This window comes from Zonotrichia leucophrys, chromosome 1A, assembly GCF_028769735.1.
Source record: "Zonotrichia leucophrys gambelii isolate GWCS_2022_RI chromosome 1A, RI_Zleu_2.0, whole genome shotgun sequence".
Taxonomy (NCBI): Eukaryota; Metazoa; Chordata; class Aves; order Passeriformes; family Passerellidae; genus Zonotrichia; species Zonotrichia leucophrys.
In genome coordinates, this window is record NC_088170.1 from 42,128,827 (window position 1) to 42,147,405 (window position 18,579).

Here is an 18,579-nt window from a genome sequence, read left to right on the forward strand (position 1 = left end):
GCACAGAATAACTTCTGTATTTCTGTCTATTTTTCTAACTTTCTGAATACTTCACATTCCTCTGTGTTGCTCCAGCTCACTTACTCATCTGACTCTGAATTAGGAGCTCTTCAAGCTAACTGGAACCCTCAAAAGCCCCCAAAGATGAAAACCAGAAAGATGTTCACTTTAATGGAGTGGTTTGACAAAGTTTACAATGAAATAGCAGAAATAAGATTAATCTCCAAAAGCTTCTTCTAGCAGATTAATATATACACCCATTTGCTCCCAGGAAAATGGCCCATGTTCTGGCTAACTAAAAAAGGTGCATGAGCTAAGAGAATTCTGCTGAGTCTTTAGCAGGACAGAGGGCAGCTGCTACGCAGGCTTCATACAGGAGACTAAAACATAAGAATATCTACTCATGATTAAATGGTCAGAGCCACATCAACAGGGCTTCAACAAAATGGGGCTTGCAACTCCCTTTTAAAAAATGTCTTCACAAACCCCCCCTAATTTTATGGACATTGCTACTTTTTATATACAGGGTTACGCTATTAAAACACAACTTTGGGCTTCTGAAAACAAAGCATTGCTTGACTTCAATTTTTTTCTTCTCCAGTTAGGTCATGAGAGTCAAGTCTCACGTTTGGCAAGTGCTGACCCTTTAAAAAGCCTCAGCTTGAAAGAAACCCCCAAAACAAATTTTAAAATGTCCATTGCTGATACAGCAACATGGTCAATATCCACTGTCTTGATTTTTATGGTCTCTGGCCATGTGAAAAGGCACACCTGCATCTGTGTAAAAATCTGAGCTTTTTGGCATTCTTCCAGACTAGGAGCAAATGCAGCCATCACATGTTCCTCTGTGCCAATCATCTGTACAATCTCCTGGTCACTCTCAACACCCATGGCCTAGGAAAAGAAGAAAAGGCAGAAATAACACAGGCTTTATGTTAACTCACTGACATTTGCTTATGCTAATTTGGTATTGTTTGTCTGTATTACTACTAAGCAAGAGCTAGTTCTTCTCTAAGAATCTGTGCCATCTGGCACTGGCAGCACATATTCCAGCTATGGAAGAACGTTAAATGGAAATCTTGATAAGCAGCAGGAACACACACACTCTTTGGAGAGCCTATATGGGGTTTTCTTTCTTTTCTTCACTGACAGGAGTTAAATTCTGTTGTTTTTTTCTGAAGGAAAAGAAATACTGAGCAAAAACAAACCAAAGTCTTTAACAATGAAAGCCAAGTCAGAATCTACAATAAAGAAAGGAAGGCAAAATTTCTTAAAGGAGTACTCACAGTCTCTTACCACAAGCAATTTTGCAAACTCCGCTGACTGTGATGTAGCTCATCATCTTCGAGAAACGGTTACACTTTACCCCCTTTGCAGCTCTTTGGATTTAGAAGATGACTTCACTACACAATTCCACTTGAAAGACGTTCTATTATTTCACTGGTCCACGGACACCTTGTTAGACTTTATACCGTGGAAAAAACTTAATAAACTAAGAAAGCGCTTAACAGGTTTAGAAAAATCTCTCTATTAGTAAGTGTTTCAAGGTGGCAGCCAGCAGTGAAGGATTTTGTGGATTCCAGATGGTGCTAAAGCTCCCCCCGCTTCACACATTTGCCTGGAGCTCAGCCATATCAAGAAATGGAATAATCTCACTAAACCTCTTCTGGCTGAGTTATAATATGTTTCTCAGAACTCTGTGAGGAAGTTATGTTTGCATTCACATTATTCTCCAAAGTGCCTGCCACAAAGACCATTGTAAATAACGGCCTATGTAGACTCTAGTATTCTGGTTCTCATTAAAAACTGGCAGTACCCCAAAATCTCACATTTTCCTCAAAAATGCAGAAATACCTTCCCTTCTTATTGCCTTCCTGGAGAGTCACTTTGCTTAACACCTAGCTAAAACTGTTCCCTTGCAAAACTGTTGCATTAATTGTGAAGTATTCAGCATTTTTTCTTTAATTTCCTTCTTTTTGAACAAAGAAGTGGTCAAAGTTCCTTTAAATTCAAACACTGCCTTTTTACCTTGTGGTTTATAAGAAACTAAAAGTGCTGCAGAAGTATCACACACCCAGAACAGTGTGAGGACTCTCCTCTTTTAATGCAAAGCCCAGATCACAATTCCAGGATCTCAGACAGACTTGAATGCCAACTCAAGATACAGTTACTTCACCAGGTATCAGTGTTTCATCTTAGTTTGATCCCACTAAATAGTTACCCCTCTGATCTCAAGGCTCTTTTCAGAACCAGAAATTGGCTGTGTGATATTACTGTGGTTGAGATCTCTGTTTTTCAAATATTATTACACTTCCTCACCCTTTTAAATAAGGTCACACAGTAGTTAAAAAATCTCAGCAGAGAAGTTAACAAAATTCCCTCCTCTCCAGACTCAAAAGACAAGTCTACAAAAGCATGAAAGCTTCACAACAATAAGGTTCAATGTGTCTAGAATTTAACAGCTAACCAGTGAACTAGTTTAGGAACAACAACTAGATTAATACAACTATTGCACTTAGTCTAGAAGTTTTTAGAAGAACAAAGTTTTTGCACCATTCTAGGGACGTATAATACAAATACACTTGTCTAAAGCACACCAACTGCAAGCTGGTATCACCCTATTTCTGTCCATCAGGTTAATTTTTGGACAGCAACAAAATCTTAAGTGTCATATAAAATCTGGGGGGGGGAAAGTCAATCTGAATTGTTATTATGTTTTTTCATCCATTAAAAACTGAAAGCCACAGTAAATTAAAGAAGGTTGATAATTTCTTCTGCCTTGATGAATTCTCTGATCAAGTGTTACAGCAAAAGGATGAGAGTAAGACAGATCTTCATGCCAGCACAGACTTTCTAGCTGGAGTTTGTAGCAACAAAATCATCTGAGAATTCTAAATTTCTGAGGGGAAAGGCTAGGATCTGTCAGCAAACAACATATGTCGCGTTGTTAAATATGTGCAAATTGAACAAAACAAATTTATGAGTAATGACTAAAACTCAGGCAAATGACTGAAAAAGATGTGCTAATACAACAGCCTAAAAATAAACCTGTTTATTCTCCTTTATACTTTCAACCATCCTGAGCATAGTTGTATACACAAAACCACCTACATGCAACACTGAAAGGATGAGCAGCAGGCCCAGGCTGCCATCAGACAGATTTGAAATCTTAACACTTTGGTTTTCAGTAAATTTGGCCCTGATGATACCCTTCCAAGAAAAAATCAAACAAACAACTAAAAAACCAAACCAATAAAAGAGAAGTACTCCGGAATTAGCCTGTAACATCATGAGGTCAGTAACAAAATATTCCTTGGTTGTTGCTTGCGTTACAGAAACACAGAGGATACAGCAATATAAGAATAGGCCCTACTGTTAAAACACTCACAGTCCTGGGACAAAGATGAGGGAAAGGGAATTAACATAGAAGCAAGGCAGTAGGCAAGATGTCTTGTTTCTTTTTGATTGGAAGGCAATGTCACAAAGGGATAATTTTACAGGGGAGGAGGGAAGGAGACGTTGTAAAACCATAATTTAACAGTGGCTTTGAAAGGATGAGGAAGGAGACAGGAGCAGCTGCTGAAGACCACAGCTGAAGGCTAGCAGTCAACGTACATAAAACAGACAAGGCAAAGCAAGCATTGAATTTAAGTGCGAGAAAGTGGTCCAAGTGAGCTCAACTCCCTCCTAGGACTGGGGAGCTTCCCTCTGCCCAAATGTGTGTGTGTCCACTTTAGTGTGTGCACACACACAGGTACATATGAGAGTGTGAGCCCAGCTCTTCCTCCCCCAGCTCATGTCTTAATGATGATGTCTAGGCGTTTCCATGGCACTTCCCTAGAATGGAGTTCTGCACTCCATCAGGCTAAATTACAGCACAGAGACAGGCAGATGACTGGATTAAAAAGATGTCAGGGAAGTTCAAAGTTGAAATCACAGACAGAATTGGCCTGGAGCTTTCATAATTCAAAAGATACGAGCTATGAAACAACAGCCATGGGAATCCATAATCTTGCAGATTCAGTCAGATCACCACCCAGCTGGTCCTCTACAGCTGCACCTTAGAACAGCTCCAAGGCTAAAGCAGATTTGAAAAAATCAAACTCAACTTGCTGTTCAAATCTTTTGCCACAGGTCCTAGACCAGTTTCTTACAGCTCCCACATAAACTAAAGATACTTCATCTAGTGATGCAGGTCATAAAATTCAAGTTTTAAGTCCCTGGAGGTTATTTATAATCCTCTTCCTTCCCTAACCAGTTTGGATACAGCATGCAACCTTCACTTACTTCAGCTGCCAGGGTTCAGTCAAACCTACCAAATCAAGATCACAAACTCAAAAGAAAAATAGCCCTTATCTTTGAGCAGCTCTAACTCCCTTCAGTGTAGGGAGCTTCCTGCAAAAGCAGCAGCACCACCTTACCTCCAACTTGAATGATTTTCAGGATAGAAACACCCTTACATACCACACAAATATTCCATATCTCCTCCAATGCTCACTGCTATGTGAAACTGTCCAAGCTCCCCAGGTAAAGCATGTGTACCTCCTAGGCCGACATATTCAAAAGAGCACTGTGCACAGTTCACACAGCCCTATGAGATGTGGACAACTGACAAAGGCAAAACAAAGGTCTCTTGGGGTTGCAAAGTAGCTCGAGATACCCTAAATACCCCTGTGGTTGCATATGTATATTAACTAATGAAGAAGTGTCACAAAGTAAGCAGGAAGCAAATTAGCTGTGTTTATTTCCCATTAAAAGGCAGCTAACAGAACTTTAAAAACTGCAACAGACACATACTTAAAGGGCAAAATTGTCTGCTTTATGCCACTACTTCAAAAGTAAAGTTGCATTTCCACATACAGGGACTGCACAAATGCTTCTGTCACATATAAGAAGAAAGGTTAGGGAAAACTGTTTAAGCTAGCACAGCTACAAAGCTCTAACTCCAACACATCTAAAGAGCAGATACCCCAAGTCTGCCCTAGAATAGTGCCAGGCAAATGCCTTTTGTAGCCTATGAAATTTCAGTTAGTTGTGGTCAATGCGCTACACTTCACAACACCACAACTTACATGTGCTTGGCACAACTGGCTGTAAAACGTCTGAACACACCCATCCCCAAGATCCCTACAGGTCTGGATGGCAGGGAAAAAAAAAAAAAGCAACAGGACAAGGTCATTCTGGCTTGCAGTTATGGAGGAGGATGAATTGAATGCAGATGTCTCCTTTAGAGTGACCCCACACAATCCAGTCCCTATCTGTCCAGATCAACGGATTTTTAGATCTACTCTATTTCCATGGCTCCCCACAGCCCAAGTGCCTCATTCCTCACTAAAAGCCCCTCATTCTTCACTAAAAGCAAGGTTGAGAACACTGTGTTCAGGTCTTCCCCTGGCATGCAGCTCTGTCCATGACTTTATACATGAAACACAAGGATGACCTTAGATTCTAGTCTAGGGAGCTCTAAGAATTTTAAGCTCTAAGAATTTTAGGCCTCAGTTCTGTCAGTTGATAGTGTTTGTAATGTTTTCTAAGTCCTTGCTTTTGACAAAGATGTCTAGAGGATATACTAGTACACCTCCACCTTGCAGTAGCTTTAAATACACATTGAATTATAGATCTGGAACGCTTGCTTTCTCTTCTGATTTTCTGCACCTGATCTACTTCTTAAGTCACATACAGAATGTCAATTAAAGCTATAGGGACTAGAAAGACAATCAAAAATTGCTCACTGTCTCTCAGATAGTGCCTGACAAACTGTCCCCTCTAGCTGGCCAATGCACTGAATGGCAACCAATTACTATTTGTTTTCTTAGTCAAAACACAGAGGTCTGTGGAATTTAGCTGGTTTGGGAGGAAATGCAGAGCAATAGATTTTTGCCACTGCTTTCTCATTTCAGTTTTTAATTAGAAATTATACATGTAGCTGTTTCAGTACAAGTTAAGGATCCAAAGGCAGTCATAACTTCAGATCTTAGATTGTCTATATAGCTTAATTTTGTCCCTTGCAGTTGGATCTCTACATCACAAGCAGAACAGCTACCAGTAACAAGGAAGACACATGCTTCATGCCCAAGGTTTGGGTGTTGGCATAAGGGAATTATTCTCCTTGCTTTTCCAACAAATATCCAGTGTATAATACTGCCATGTGAGAGAGCAGAAGTTAGACAAGCATCTCTAGGTTTGGGATTCTCTAGGCTGAGGGCTATTGCGTTTGTAATCTTGCTTACAATAGTTAAATAGAATGAAGCAATAGCACTTTACAGCAATGCCCAAGAAAGGAGAACTGGAGACTGGTGACCACCTTCATTTCCAGCTGGAGACTCACCAGAGGTAGACAGAAGATCCCTGAATTTCATGTCATTAAAGGAAGGGTAAAAAAGATGACCACTCATGAGAACTGCTGGAATGGAACATTCAGAATAGTTAAAGTGGGTGTAGCTAATTGGATACTGTATTAAATCAATATAAAAAACTGAAAAGCAGTACAGCCAAGAGCTTATAACAACTGTAAACCATTAATAAATGAAAAATAAGGGAGTATTATCTAAAATATAAAAGATACTTATGAAGAGGGGGATAATTACAGCAAGCATTGTCAGAAGGTAATAAAATAGTCAGTACAATTCTGTTTAGATAAACAAGGCAACAACCATCTCCTCAGACAACAGAGTAGTTACTCTATGTGAGCTGGTATTTATCTGTACCAGCACAGGGTGACAAAATGTAATAGAAGTCTATAAGGTAAGGTGGAATCAGCAGTTTGGTATTGGAGTAGCTGGATTAAGAGTCACATTAACACTTTCCTGCAACACAAAAATTGTGAACTTAATTCTGGTACTTTTATGGCCACTTCTGCCCATAAATACCTTCTCAAACTCCTTTAATCCCAGTCACTAAAAACAGATGATCTCCTCTCTTATTTGAAGAGATTTGGTTAATCAGAGGCAACAGCCATTTACTTCTCAAGTCTAAACCCAACGATTAAACTATCTGCTACTACCAAGGCACACCAAGCGCTGTGGTAATTCAGAAAAACCCGTAAATAATAACTGCACTGCAGGCATGACCAGCTCGGATGCTGCAACCTCATGCTGCCCCCTCCTGGCACATCATTTCCTGTGACCACCTCTCCGAACCTGCTGGGCTGTAACCCACTGCAGAGAATACAAAAAGAGAGTTTTGCCTAGATCCCTCCAGCCACAGACTTTTTTGTGCTTTCAAGGACGCAGCCCAGTTTCCTCCTGCACACAACGTACCAGGCTGTAAGCCCACAGGCAGCAGCAAAGTAGGACAGGACAGGAAGGAGCTCCAGCTGTTGGCAGGACAGCTCTCAGCCCAAGGCCTGCCCATGCCCTACTGCCTTCTCCTGCAGCTGGACACACCGTGTCCGCCCACCACCTCTCCTGGCCCTAGTCCACGCATTTGATTCTACAGACAAAAACCAGAAACAACGACCCTTAGCACAACTTGCAACACAGCTCATAACAAACCAGAATGCTTCTTACCTGTAGCAACAGAGGCACCTCACAAGGCAGAGTAAGGGGGTGGCAGGTATTTGTCTTGGCTCAGCAATGCTCTCCTTGCAAAAAATACAGCACTTATTCTCCTTTTTGCTGTACAATAAAGATTACTTCCCAGGGGAAAAAAACATGCAGTTTCTAAGCTCTGCCAAGTCCTTCTGTACATATTAACCTGAGAGCTGCTGTCAATCTTCATTCTTGAGCTACAGTACAGCATCCTTCCCCCCTTTTTTTTTTTTTCCAAACAAACAACTGTGTTACCTTAAATATGATAGCAATGGGAATATCTTCTGACAGAGTGTTGTGCCTCAGGTAAAATCTTCCTTGTTTCACAACCATATTTGTTCTGCTCTTCTTCTCATGAGTGGAACTGAAGTTAAAATAAAAATAACACTATGTCTAACAGAGTGTTTGCACTGACTCCTAAAATCTTTTGTATAAAACTTAGCAAGCTTGAACAATCTTTCAGCTGAATTAATCCCACTTTCTCCTCTTTTAAAAATTACATCAAATCAGTCAGGAATCAGCCTGTAACTACAAGGGTATTATCACCTGTGCTGGGGACAATTTGGAATGTTTGACTTAAGCAAGTAGAAGTCTGTACTTTTCAAAATGAGCTTTACATGCTTTGCTAATCAGTTTTAATGTAACCAGCAAGGTCCAACTGAACAAGTACTGCAGCAACAATGGTCATGATGTAACAGCACTTGGTGCCCCATTAACCTCATCCAGATTACTGAGAGACAGCAGAGTAGCTGGGAGAGGTGGGACACCTCTGGAGTAGAAAAAACAGCTCTCACAACTGATTAGTGACAAGCACAATAGAACAGACCAGAATGCAGCTTAAGAAAGAAAAAACAATGAATCAAAGGCCGAATAAAATAGAAACAAAACTTGATCAAGGAGGAAAGGCCAAATTTAGACTGCTTTGCCATTTTCAGTAATTTGTGTTGTACAAAAACATTTGTTTCCTTCTCAGCCGCCCTCGCCTTTAGAAGTTTTTATGCCAATTTTATGTAGAGAGGCAGACAAAAGGTTACATCCAGTTTCCACTGCACTAACTTCATGTTACTTGCTGCAAACTGAGACCAAACAGCATCAATTATAAAGTGCACTTTGTTACAGTAAAAATTAGAACTTGCTTTTCCTAATCTGAGATGAATCCTGAAACACATGAACAACTCTCATTGATTTTTGTAGGAATACTATACTGTTTAGGGGCTGAAGTTGTAGCATACAAAATGACAGCAGCAAGACAGGAGCACTGAATATCTACAACTTTTTTCTGGTTCAACTATAATAGGAAGAAACCTCCACAGCTATTTCAACTACAACAATGAAGTTCCAAATCTTTGGGTTAATCTCCTTTATGTAATGGTGGGAATTTACCTACCTGGTAACAGAAGCGCCAACTGTGCCTTTTCTATCAGCTTCAACAATGATTCTGTTTTTGGATAACTGCTCTTGAATAAGAATGACTTTCTCTACACCTTTAACAATGAAATAGCCACCTGGTTAACAGAAAAATATATTTTGCATGTCAGTACCCTTGCACCTTACTTGCCTCCTCCAATATGCCTTTAAACATAAATTATTTGAAAGTAAACCACAAGTACACAATGGGAGAGTAAATTCTCCCTTAAAAGAATGAGTAATGAACAAACTTGACAGATAAAAACCAAAGAAGTTGCTTGGTTTTTAACCAAACCCTCCAACTCCTCTCTAGATATCAAATACTATGCAACACTTTATTCTTGCTTTAAAAAAAGGCAATGACAAAGGCGAATTTCCACTCTGGAGGACATCATACTCCTCTCTTTCCTAAACTGTTTCATTTTCAATGAATGAATTCCATCTTTTTCCTCCCACAGCACATCACTGCAGAACAATATACACAAAATTCAAAATAAAATACTCAAAATTTTGTTGTGTTGCTTTTTTGGGTTGAAAACTTTGTCCGCAAATATCAACTATTCATGTTCTCTACCAAAACCCCAACAATTTCTTTTAGTTGCAAGCAGACACTTGAGAAGTTTCCACAAAGACTTCAGGATGGCAGGAAACATACCAAAGGGGTATTTCTTTGCTGAAAAAGATTTAAAACTCAAAGCATAGATGGGGGAAAAAAAGAACATGAATGAAAATGTACCTGGATCTAACGGACACTCATTTAGTTTGGCAAATTCTGCTGGAGTTTTCCCAGTAAGTACACAATTGGAGCTACGCAGCATTATAGGCATTCTGCAAGAAAATCAGTTACAATTTTACTTCAGTCTCAGACAGAAAAATATGAATAGCCAAATTCAGAACAAAAACCAGAACAAACTGGAGATACACATTTAAGGTGATCAGAACTCATACATGCTGTAACCAACAGGCTTTCATTTAAGCCCACCTTATTTCATTGAACATGTAATTGAAAGGAGACCTAAAATTGGGTATCTGCAAGCAGAAAACACAGACTTCCTACTTAATTGTTCTGCAGCTACTCGGGCATTGTGACAAGCAGGGTCACCAAGGCCAATGACAATTAGTGCAAAGACTCCTGGTTCCCAAAACAGTCTACAGAGAAGAACACACCACTGCAGATCCACTGTTACCAGTTTTTATAAGAAAGTTAGTTCACATCTGATTTCCCACACAGGAATGACACCTTCTGGCTGCAGAGAGATAGTGCCTCTAATTCATAAGCATGAAGTTTCCCCAGTAGTAACTCTGATTTCCCTGGTGTCCTGGCAGTGAAGCCTGCAAGCAAGCATTTTGTGAAGCAACATGTGGTGAAGAGAGATTCCAAGAAATTTTAAGAAATTCAATGCTTAGGGAAGTAAATAAAAGAGAAACTAAAGATTCACAGGCTGCATATAAGACAAAACCTCTTCACCATGAGGGCAGCCAAACAGTGCAAAAGTTGCACAGGGAAGTTGGGCAGTCTGCATACATGGAGGTCTTCAGGATCTGACAGGATGAAGTACTGACAAAAATTATTTGTTAGTTCTACCACACAAATATTTTCAACCTCTGAAATTTTTAATTCAAATTTACTTCAATAAAAAGTAAGATTCAACTATGCTTCTTGTATTCAAATCTCATAAATTATTTTAAATCTTTGCTGTTTTCATATTCTTATAACTTAAAAGTAAACTGATGAACTCAAATTCTGTACTTCTGCAGAGGAAAAAAAGGCAATCTTGTCACTATATTTCACTGAGAAAGTGCTTCCTAGAGAGAAGAAGCTTCATATGACAAGCAAAATCTATCACACACAATTTAAGCTTAATGCATTGGCTGTTTATATCAGAAATGGGTAGCAGTTGGCATAAAGTAAAGTGGAATACTTAAATGCCATTACTGAAAATGCCAGTGAAACATCTGTCCCCATCCAAACTGCATGTCAAACAAGAGCACTGGCCAAAGGAAACAAGCATAATCCTAGGGACAGATGAGTAAAATTATCTCCCATGGAAATAATGACTAGATATTACCAGTTTTTAACAGCAAAAAACTTTTTTTGCATGTATGCCCTTAAAGCCAGTCTAGTAACGTAACTTAAGCAATTTTAAATTGAAAGCTTAACTTGTGCAGCAGAAGTAACGCTTGCTTTACTGGTTTTATCATCCACCTTCCACAGATGCTAGTCTACATACTATGTATGAAAGACTGAGTAATTTGGCTACAAAGCAAACATGTTTCATTTCATTTTACAATAATGCAGCCTGCAGCTCCAGGCATGCATTTTCCTCTGTGGTTTTATATCAACAGAATTAGAGACAACATTCATGCTTGTGTCCATCCTTCTCTGGAAGGAGACATTATCAGAAGCTTTTGCAAAACAATATCTTAGACCGAAAAAATCCTGTACAGCAGTTTATGGAGATTTGCCTGCTCACTGTTTCTTTTAACAAGGAAGCAAGGGTGGCCTACATCTGTTTTGCAGTAAAAACACTTCCCAGCATGGCACCAAATGAAAACTGAGAGCAGCAGCTCAGTACATGGCGTCTCACCTGCCAATGGGTAACGCGTTGCGGATGATCCTCTGGCTGCCTCGGGTGTATTCAATATCCACGGTAATCGGTGCGGAATAGGTCATGTCCCTCAGGCGGCACTGAAAGGACAAAAGCCACGCAACAGCTCAGGTGCTGACTTCAAGCTCAAGAATCTCTTAAAACAGCCTGTATTTGCTCTGTCCTGTAAGTCCTCACAAAGAAATCAAGCAAAACAAAGCTTCAGCAAGATCTTCATCATACCTGAAGAATATTTGACAAACTCTCCGTTTTGTTTTTGTTTAAAACAAAATCCAAGAAAATCCAAATACAATTGCTCTGATTTTCAAAAGCAGCTCTGTGCCTTCAGAAAACAGCACTGCACAGCTTAACTTCTAAACTCTCTAATTAAACCAACAGGTCTAATTAAACAAACAGGTCTAATCAGCAGAGCTGGCACAAAGACCACAGTGCGTCTGAGCAGTGCTCAGCTCAGGGACATTTCTGCATGCAGACTCCCAACAGCTGAAGACTTGTGCTGCCACATTAAAGTCTGACAAAATGGAAAGGCACAAGATTGAGAGAGACACCATTACCTTACTACCAGAATGAGCAAACCTCACCATATGGTACCCTTTCTAATGATGACTTACAGAAGGCTCACTACAGAATCACTTCCTGCAAAGATTCCCAGAATCTGCGGGAATCTGCAAATTCCCTGGAGACCAAGAGAAGCAGAAGAAACATATCTATGGCATTAGATACCTCAAGGCTCAATCATTTCTAATTCAACCTTTCTGGTCTGCTCTCCCCAGCCTCACTCTAAGATGTTGCCAGACCTTAAGGTATTGTGTCTCTTCATGCAAGACACGCCTTACTGCATCTGCTGAACACAACAGAGCAACTCACAGCAGGACATTCGTGACTTCATTGAGTACGCTTTACCTTTCAGCTCCAAGATTACAGGTTTAGCAGTAGTCAGACTTGCACATTTATACTTCTGCAGCCTTTCAGTGTATTGATTATGTACTAATAAAAGGCAATTAAGATCATGTTGCTTATTGAAGATGCAGCTCGATGGAAAAATACGCCTCAAGAATCATCACAAACTGGATGCTTCTCCTCTCTGCACTACACAGTAAACCTCTTCTCCAGTAATAAAATACTAATATATCCCAGCAGCTTTCAAGCCATGCCTTGCAGGAAACTAGGTGCCATTCTGCTCCCAGCAATTACATCCAATTAAAAAGTAACTGAGAATATTTCCATATTCTAATTACTTTAAATTCGTCTGTATGAATAGTTCATGAAACTCCCATAAGGACTGGGGGAAAAAGAAAGTTAGCCTCTTTAATACTGCTTGGGGGAAAAAGGCCTTGGGATTCTCTGTGTGTGCTCTTTTAACACAGGACACATATAAAATACAAATCACAGTGTAATATTCCAGCATGTGTATTTTTGTATCATCTTCCTTAAAGTAATGTCTTACTACAGACACCTGAAAGTAAAAGACAAGTGTGACTTGATATACATTCAGACCCTCATGAAAATCTAATGATTTTAGGTGGTTTGGGGAAGGAATTTTATGAGCTTTCAACAGAGAAATACAACAGCAGACTCCTGACTGTCTAATATTTTTTTTTTAGGCACCCAGGCCTGACTTGAGCAGCACCCTATTTAAGAAAGCAACTGTGGCCTCCATTTGTGTACAGCACACTAAAAATAAAGAGAAATTATGCACTAGCATTAAGCATCAATCAGAACACATGAGATACAAGAGTATCTCGTTCTAAACTCAATGTCAGTATGCTCTATAAGCATTTATTTTGCCTTCATCTATATGTACAGTCACTTTAGCTATACAGTAAGCAAGCATTATTAAAACCTAAATTCTTGAATATGAGTTGTTTGCCACAAACAGTTTTTTGCATGCAATTTCATTCATATGGAAGAAAGGTTTCCTATTGCATTTTTCACATGTTCACATCTACTGACTGAACATTAGCTACACATTTGTGAAATATATCAACTATCATGTATTACATCTGGCTGAGTTATTGGCTTTATTCCAAAGCTTTCCATCAAACCAAATGAGATCTGAGTAAGGTCACTGGAAACAGAAAGGGGCTATGCCCAAGTGGCACAGCTGATTCTTACAGAATTTCTCCTAAGCACAGAATGTATTTCATTATAGTTTAGATTGGATGACAAAAAAGACATTTCAAGTATTAAGTGGATACAGCAAGGAAAAAAGCATCTGATACATGAACTCAGTTATGAGGTTGACAATAGGCTGCATGCAGGTAAATAAGTGCAAGTTCCAAGCTCAGTTCCCCCTTTAGAGCCCAAAAAGAAGGGGTCACTACCTCTGTGGCAGTGGTATAAATCTCAAAGCACAGTAACAGGAGAGAAACAATGTGTTCCTGAGCACTTTGAAGGGAACTGGATGGCTCTAGATACAAGAAAACAATCCTAAAAAGTTCAAAGCTTATGTTAGCTTATGGCTTTTTCAGAAGCTATCTTATATCCTGCTGGTCAAAACCAAGAGTGTTTCTGATTTCAGTCACAGCAGCATGTCCTCCAACACACATCTTTATTCCAGAAGTACACAATCCATTTGTTAACCTACATGCCTACAGCAACGAAATTAAATACACTCCCCAGAAGGTAATGTTCTTCTGCAGCTTCTTGTAATTTCAACAATTTCCATCTGTTTCTGCTTAAAAGTTCTATGTTTGCTTTCTGAATCAGACTTTAAAAATAAATCAGATGCAAGTTCCCAAAGACTGGAAGGGAAACAGAGACTGAAGTGACCTATGGTGCAGACAGTAGCAAGGCTAATATTAAAAAGATGTAAATAAGAATATCAAACAACCCCACATTATGGCATGAGGACTACAGCTCTGTCATGAGGAGAGCCACAAGTTGAAGCAAGAGAACCACTTTTCACTACTTCCAGGGAAAGCCACTCAAATTCAGCTAACACAAAACACTGAATACAGCAAAAAAACCTCAACAATTTAAAATAAAAATAAAAAGCTTTATTCAATGATGTTTAAGTCTCTGGAGCTTCTTTTTATAGTGATGGTGGAATGCAATGCACTACCAAATGTAACATGCACATACTCAAAATTACATGCAGCTATTATCCCAGACATACCCAAGATAAAAAAACTTAACAAGATAGATGCAAACATTAATACCTCATGAGGTGATACAGGTCGTGTCACATTGAAGCTTTCTTCCACATCTGGAGTACCCACATAGATATTGAGGTATCTGTAATACAGTTTCAAAATAAGCAATGAGGCAAACATTTTTCAGGCAACCTAAAGGAAGCAAAATTTTACATACACTGAAAAATGAAATTACTTGATGAACACAAATTGATTAATAATGAGCAATGGTTCTTCCCAAAGTAATGGTTGTTCCCAAAGTAACTCATTGCATTTGAGCTGTGGTCAAATAACAAAAATTTAGCCTGCATGTGCAATAAACCTTTAAATCTTCCCATCTTTCACTGCATAAAGTAAGAGATAAGTCATGGAAAAGATCCTCTTGATTTATACCAACACAAGTGCTTATGAACACTTTATAGCTGATAACAAACCCATGAGATAGACTCATGCTGCTACTGATATGGAAATCATTTCATACTTACTTCAGGTACCACATTGGGTCAGCATCACTTGTCACTTTTTCATTGGCCTTCATGATTTTCTTTATCTGGAGGAGAAAAAGAACAAAATGGAACCATGGCCTTTTCTGAGTACTACGAGCCACTCTGCCCCCATTGCAGGAAAGCCTACCTCGACATTGATGAAATAGTTGAATGAGTCTATGTGCTGCTTCACCAGTCCTTTCACCTGAAAAATTATGCACGCAGCAAATAAAATCAGTAACGTTAATCACAGAAGCCAGAAATTAAGATACAAGCATTTACAACTGGTTTCAGATATTAGATAACTCTGCTAAATTCTTTCAGCTGACAAACTTCTGGGAAGGGGCTGGTTGCTCACTCTGGTTCTACACTACATTCCAAAGCTTACACTGGAGCTGTCATATAAAGAGCATGGATAGGGTCTCTGAGAGCCAGTAAAACAGGAAAATAATCTGGAAACATTACATATATACAGCATGAATTGAAAATAACCACACCAATATGCAAACCTCTAGGAGGATGTCTCCACAAAATAATCTGTAAATTAAACAAGAAAACAATCTATGGAACAAGACTATTGATAACTGCAAGGAACTAAAACAAAAGGCAAAATCCACAGGAAAGTGAGGACAAGTATCCTGGGAAACAGTAAAAGCCAGAAGAAGGTAATGTAAAGTTAGAAAGGAGATTAAATATTCACACCATGAAATGAGTGTGTAGCACTAACCTTTAGAAATGCTGGAAGAAGTCTCCATTTTTCCTGAAAACATAAAACAGTTTGAAACATCTTTCCAAGGAGTAGCCAAATGTCTAACATGCAGAGCCTTTTTGTCTGCATGTTTTCTTATTATTGTTGTTTTTTGAACAGTAACATTATTTTAAATCAGACCATTTAGAAAAAAAACCCCAACTGTCTAAAGCCCACAAATATGGATAAAAACTACCTGGATCATCTCAGTAAACCACACATGCAGCATTTTCTCAGGATGCAATGGCACTGCCTCTTTCCTAAGAGCAGCTTATGTGAAAATATATTTTTCTGAGAAAATTCTTTAACACCATGTCCTCATTTAAGATCAACTAACATTTTTTTGGCTTTGTTAACACTGTAAATTATATTCCTAGAAAGGGAAGATTTCCTACAACTTTGTCTTTAAAAAATACATGCAAGAACCTGGGAGCAGCACTTGTTCTCTGTAACACTTACCAGGACTCTAAATCCTACAAAGATTTAGCAAAAGTACTGACAAGTGCTAAGTTTATCAAGATTCCTACACTTTCCCCGATAAGCACAGGGAACATCTCCTTATGTCAGCCCCACTTTCTCCCACCACGGCAGTGCAAAAACTTGCAAATATCTTTGGTTGGAGACAAAATCCTTTTATTTAGGAGGAGTGCTTCCAGCCCTCATACGCTTCTCTATCTACTACCATTTAAAAATACTACAAAATTAAATTATAAAAAACCCATAGAAAGTTGTTAGCCTTCTTCTCTCCACAGAAATACTGATGGTGCTCTTGGCTTTCAGCCTCCACTGCTGCTGTTTGTTAATCTACTAATCTTGCTTGTGATCCCTCAATTTAACATCTAATAATGGCAAAGCTAATGAAGTAAAAAGAAACACGCAGTATGGTGCGGCTTTTAATATTGGTCCTTCGTGGTTCCTGTACAGCAGCGTTTGCAGTCTGCAAAGCTGAAGCGTGCTCGATTTCAGGTTTTCATTATGTAAGTGTTATGTCTTTAAAAAAGGGTTTTAATCTGCTAAATAGTCATGCAATTAAACTGATGACCTATGGATGAGACTAATGATTTTAATCTGAAGTGAATACTGCAAGGGCAGGCTGGAAGGGGCACGAGGCAGCCTGGTGCAGCGGGAGGCGGCGGTGCCATGGCAGGGGATGGAAGGACACGAGCTGTGAGGTCCCTTCCAGCCCGGATCGCTCTGCGACTCTGCCCGGGGGATACAGGCGGGGCAGACGCTGAGGACGGGACGGCACCTCAGGAGGCCAAGCCCGGCTTCATGAGGGGCTGCCCAGGGGCAGCTCGGACCAGACACCCCCCCACACACACTCACAAACACACACCGAGCGGCGCAGCACGGGCAGGAGGTACTCCACGTGTGCGCCTACAGAAGACTCCTTCCACCCCACCCCAGCTTAGCTCAGCCCGGCCACGCTCCGGGAGAGCCCGAGGCCGCTTGCCCCTTGCCCCGCTGACCTCCACCGTGTTGACCGGGGCCGCCGCCTGCTCCGGGGTGAGCGCGCCGAGCCCCAGCGCCTCCATGGCCACCCGCGCACTGCGGCGCTGCAGCACAGCGCTTCCCCCCGCGCTCCAGCGCGGCGCCGGAAGGTTCCGGCCCCGCGCAGCCCGGGCGCCGCCGAGCGCAGCCAGGCCCCGACAGCCGCCCTTGCCTCTGCCCTGCGGCCCGCCCCGCCGGGGTACTGGGGAGCTGGCAGCGCCCGGGGTCCCCCCTGAAGCCCCGAGAGCCGGTCACCGCCCCCCGCCGGCGCAGGCGGGGGTCGGGAGGCAGCAGGGGACACGGAGCAATTGGGCTTCAAAAGGCTTTCCTGCAGTTTTTAGTATTTAAAGCAACGCGGGGAACCAGCTTTTAGTGTTATTATTATTGTTGTTGTTATTATTGAATGCTGTAGCTGAATCACCTACAAATTTATTTGTTCTCCTTTACAAAGGTCAGTGGTACAGAGACACCAAAATCGTTGGCAGATAGGGAGCTACTCATCTGCCCCAGTTCAAGATTAAACGAGAAGCACTAGTGATCTCTGTAGCTTCCTGTGGCAGTGAGGTTTTGAGATATATATATGTAAATATAATAATTGGTAAGTTAGTTCTAAAAGAGTGTCAAAACAGCACATACAGACGTCTGCTCTGGCACAGGTTCCACATGAGTAACATTCTCGAGGGGCTCCACCCATCCTCGACACTAAGGCTGCTTCCCTAAAGAGGAGTAACACTTCAGACTCCTTCCATTTGGTTTCCTGCCTAAAGCCCATAGTCAATGGAGAATTTGTTTAATACGCGGCAATCCATGTTTAATCCGTGCAAGGCCTCTGTCAGGCACAGGGGGAAGCTTGGAATAGCTTCTCACAGAAGCCACCTCTGCTGTCCACTCCCCTTCCTACTCTGCCATACAAACCCAATACATCCTTCATCCAAGCAGTCAGATTTAAGCAGGCAACTGTTTTGAATATTATTTGTACAGCTGATTTAAAGTCACTACTCTACACTGGAGCTGCTTCTGAGAAGTAACAGAAAAACAGTCACAACAGAATATTAGTGGAGTAATTTATCTTTGCCATTTAACTTTAAATCTGTTGCATTTAATAACGTTTGTGTAAATGACTTTTCACCATTGATGTTATCACAAACAAAATTTAATGCATACAAACCCTCAAAT

The 18,579-nt window shown here is 40.5% G+C and overlaps 1 protein-coding gene across 1 annotated transcript in view; it reads right to left on the reverse strand.

The window, feature by feature from the left end:
- Positions 1-17,499, reverse strand: part of POLR3B (RNA polymerase III subunit B) — an 83,318-nt gene extending 65,819 nt beyond the window's left edge. The window contains exons 1-10 of the mRNA XM_064702525.1: positions 17,382-17,499; positions 15,892-15,924; positions 15,313-15,369; positions 15,165-15,229; positions 14,707-14,782; positions 11,525-11,625; positions 9,673-9,764; positions 8,917-9,034; positions 7,785-7,893; positions 772-894 (exon numbers count right to left, since the gene is read on the reverse strand). Of these exons, the coding sequence (XP_064558595.1) occupies positions 772-894; positions 7,785-7,893; positions 8,917-9,034; positions 9,673-9,764; positions 11,525-11,625; positions 14,707-14,782; positions 15,165-15,229; positions 15,313-15,369; positions 15,892-15,924; positions 17,382-17,447 (840 nt within the window). The 5' untranslated portion in view covers positions 17,448-17,499. The remainder of the gene's footprint in view (positions 1-771; positions 895-7,784; positions 7,894-8,916; positions 9,035-9,672; positions 9,765-11,524; positions 11,626-14,706; positions 14,783-15,164; positions 15,230-15,312; positions 15,370-15,891; positions 15,925-17,381) is intronic.
- Positions 17,500-18,579: the final 1,080 nt, after the last annotated feature.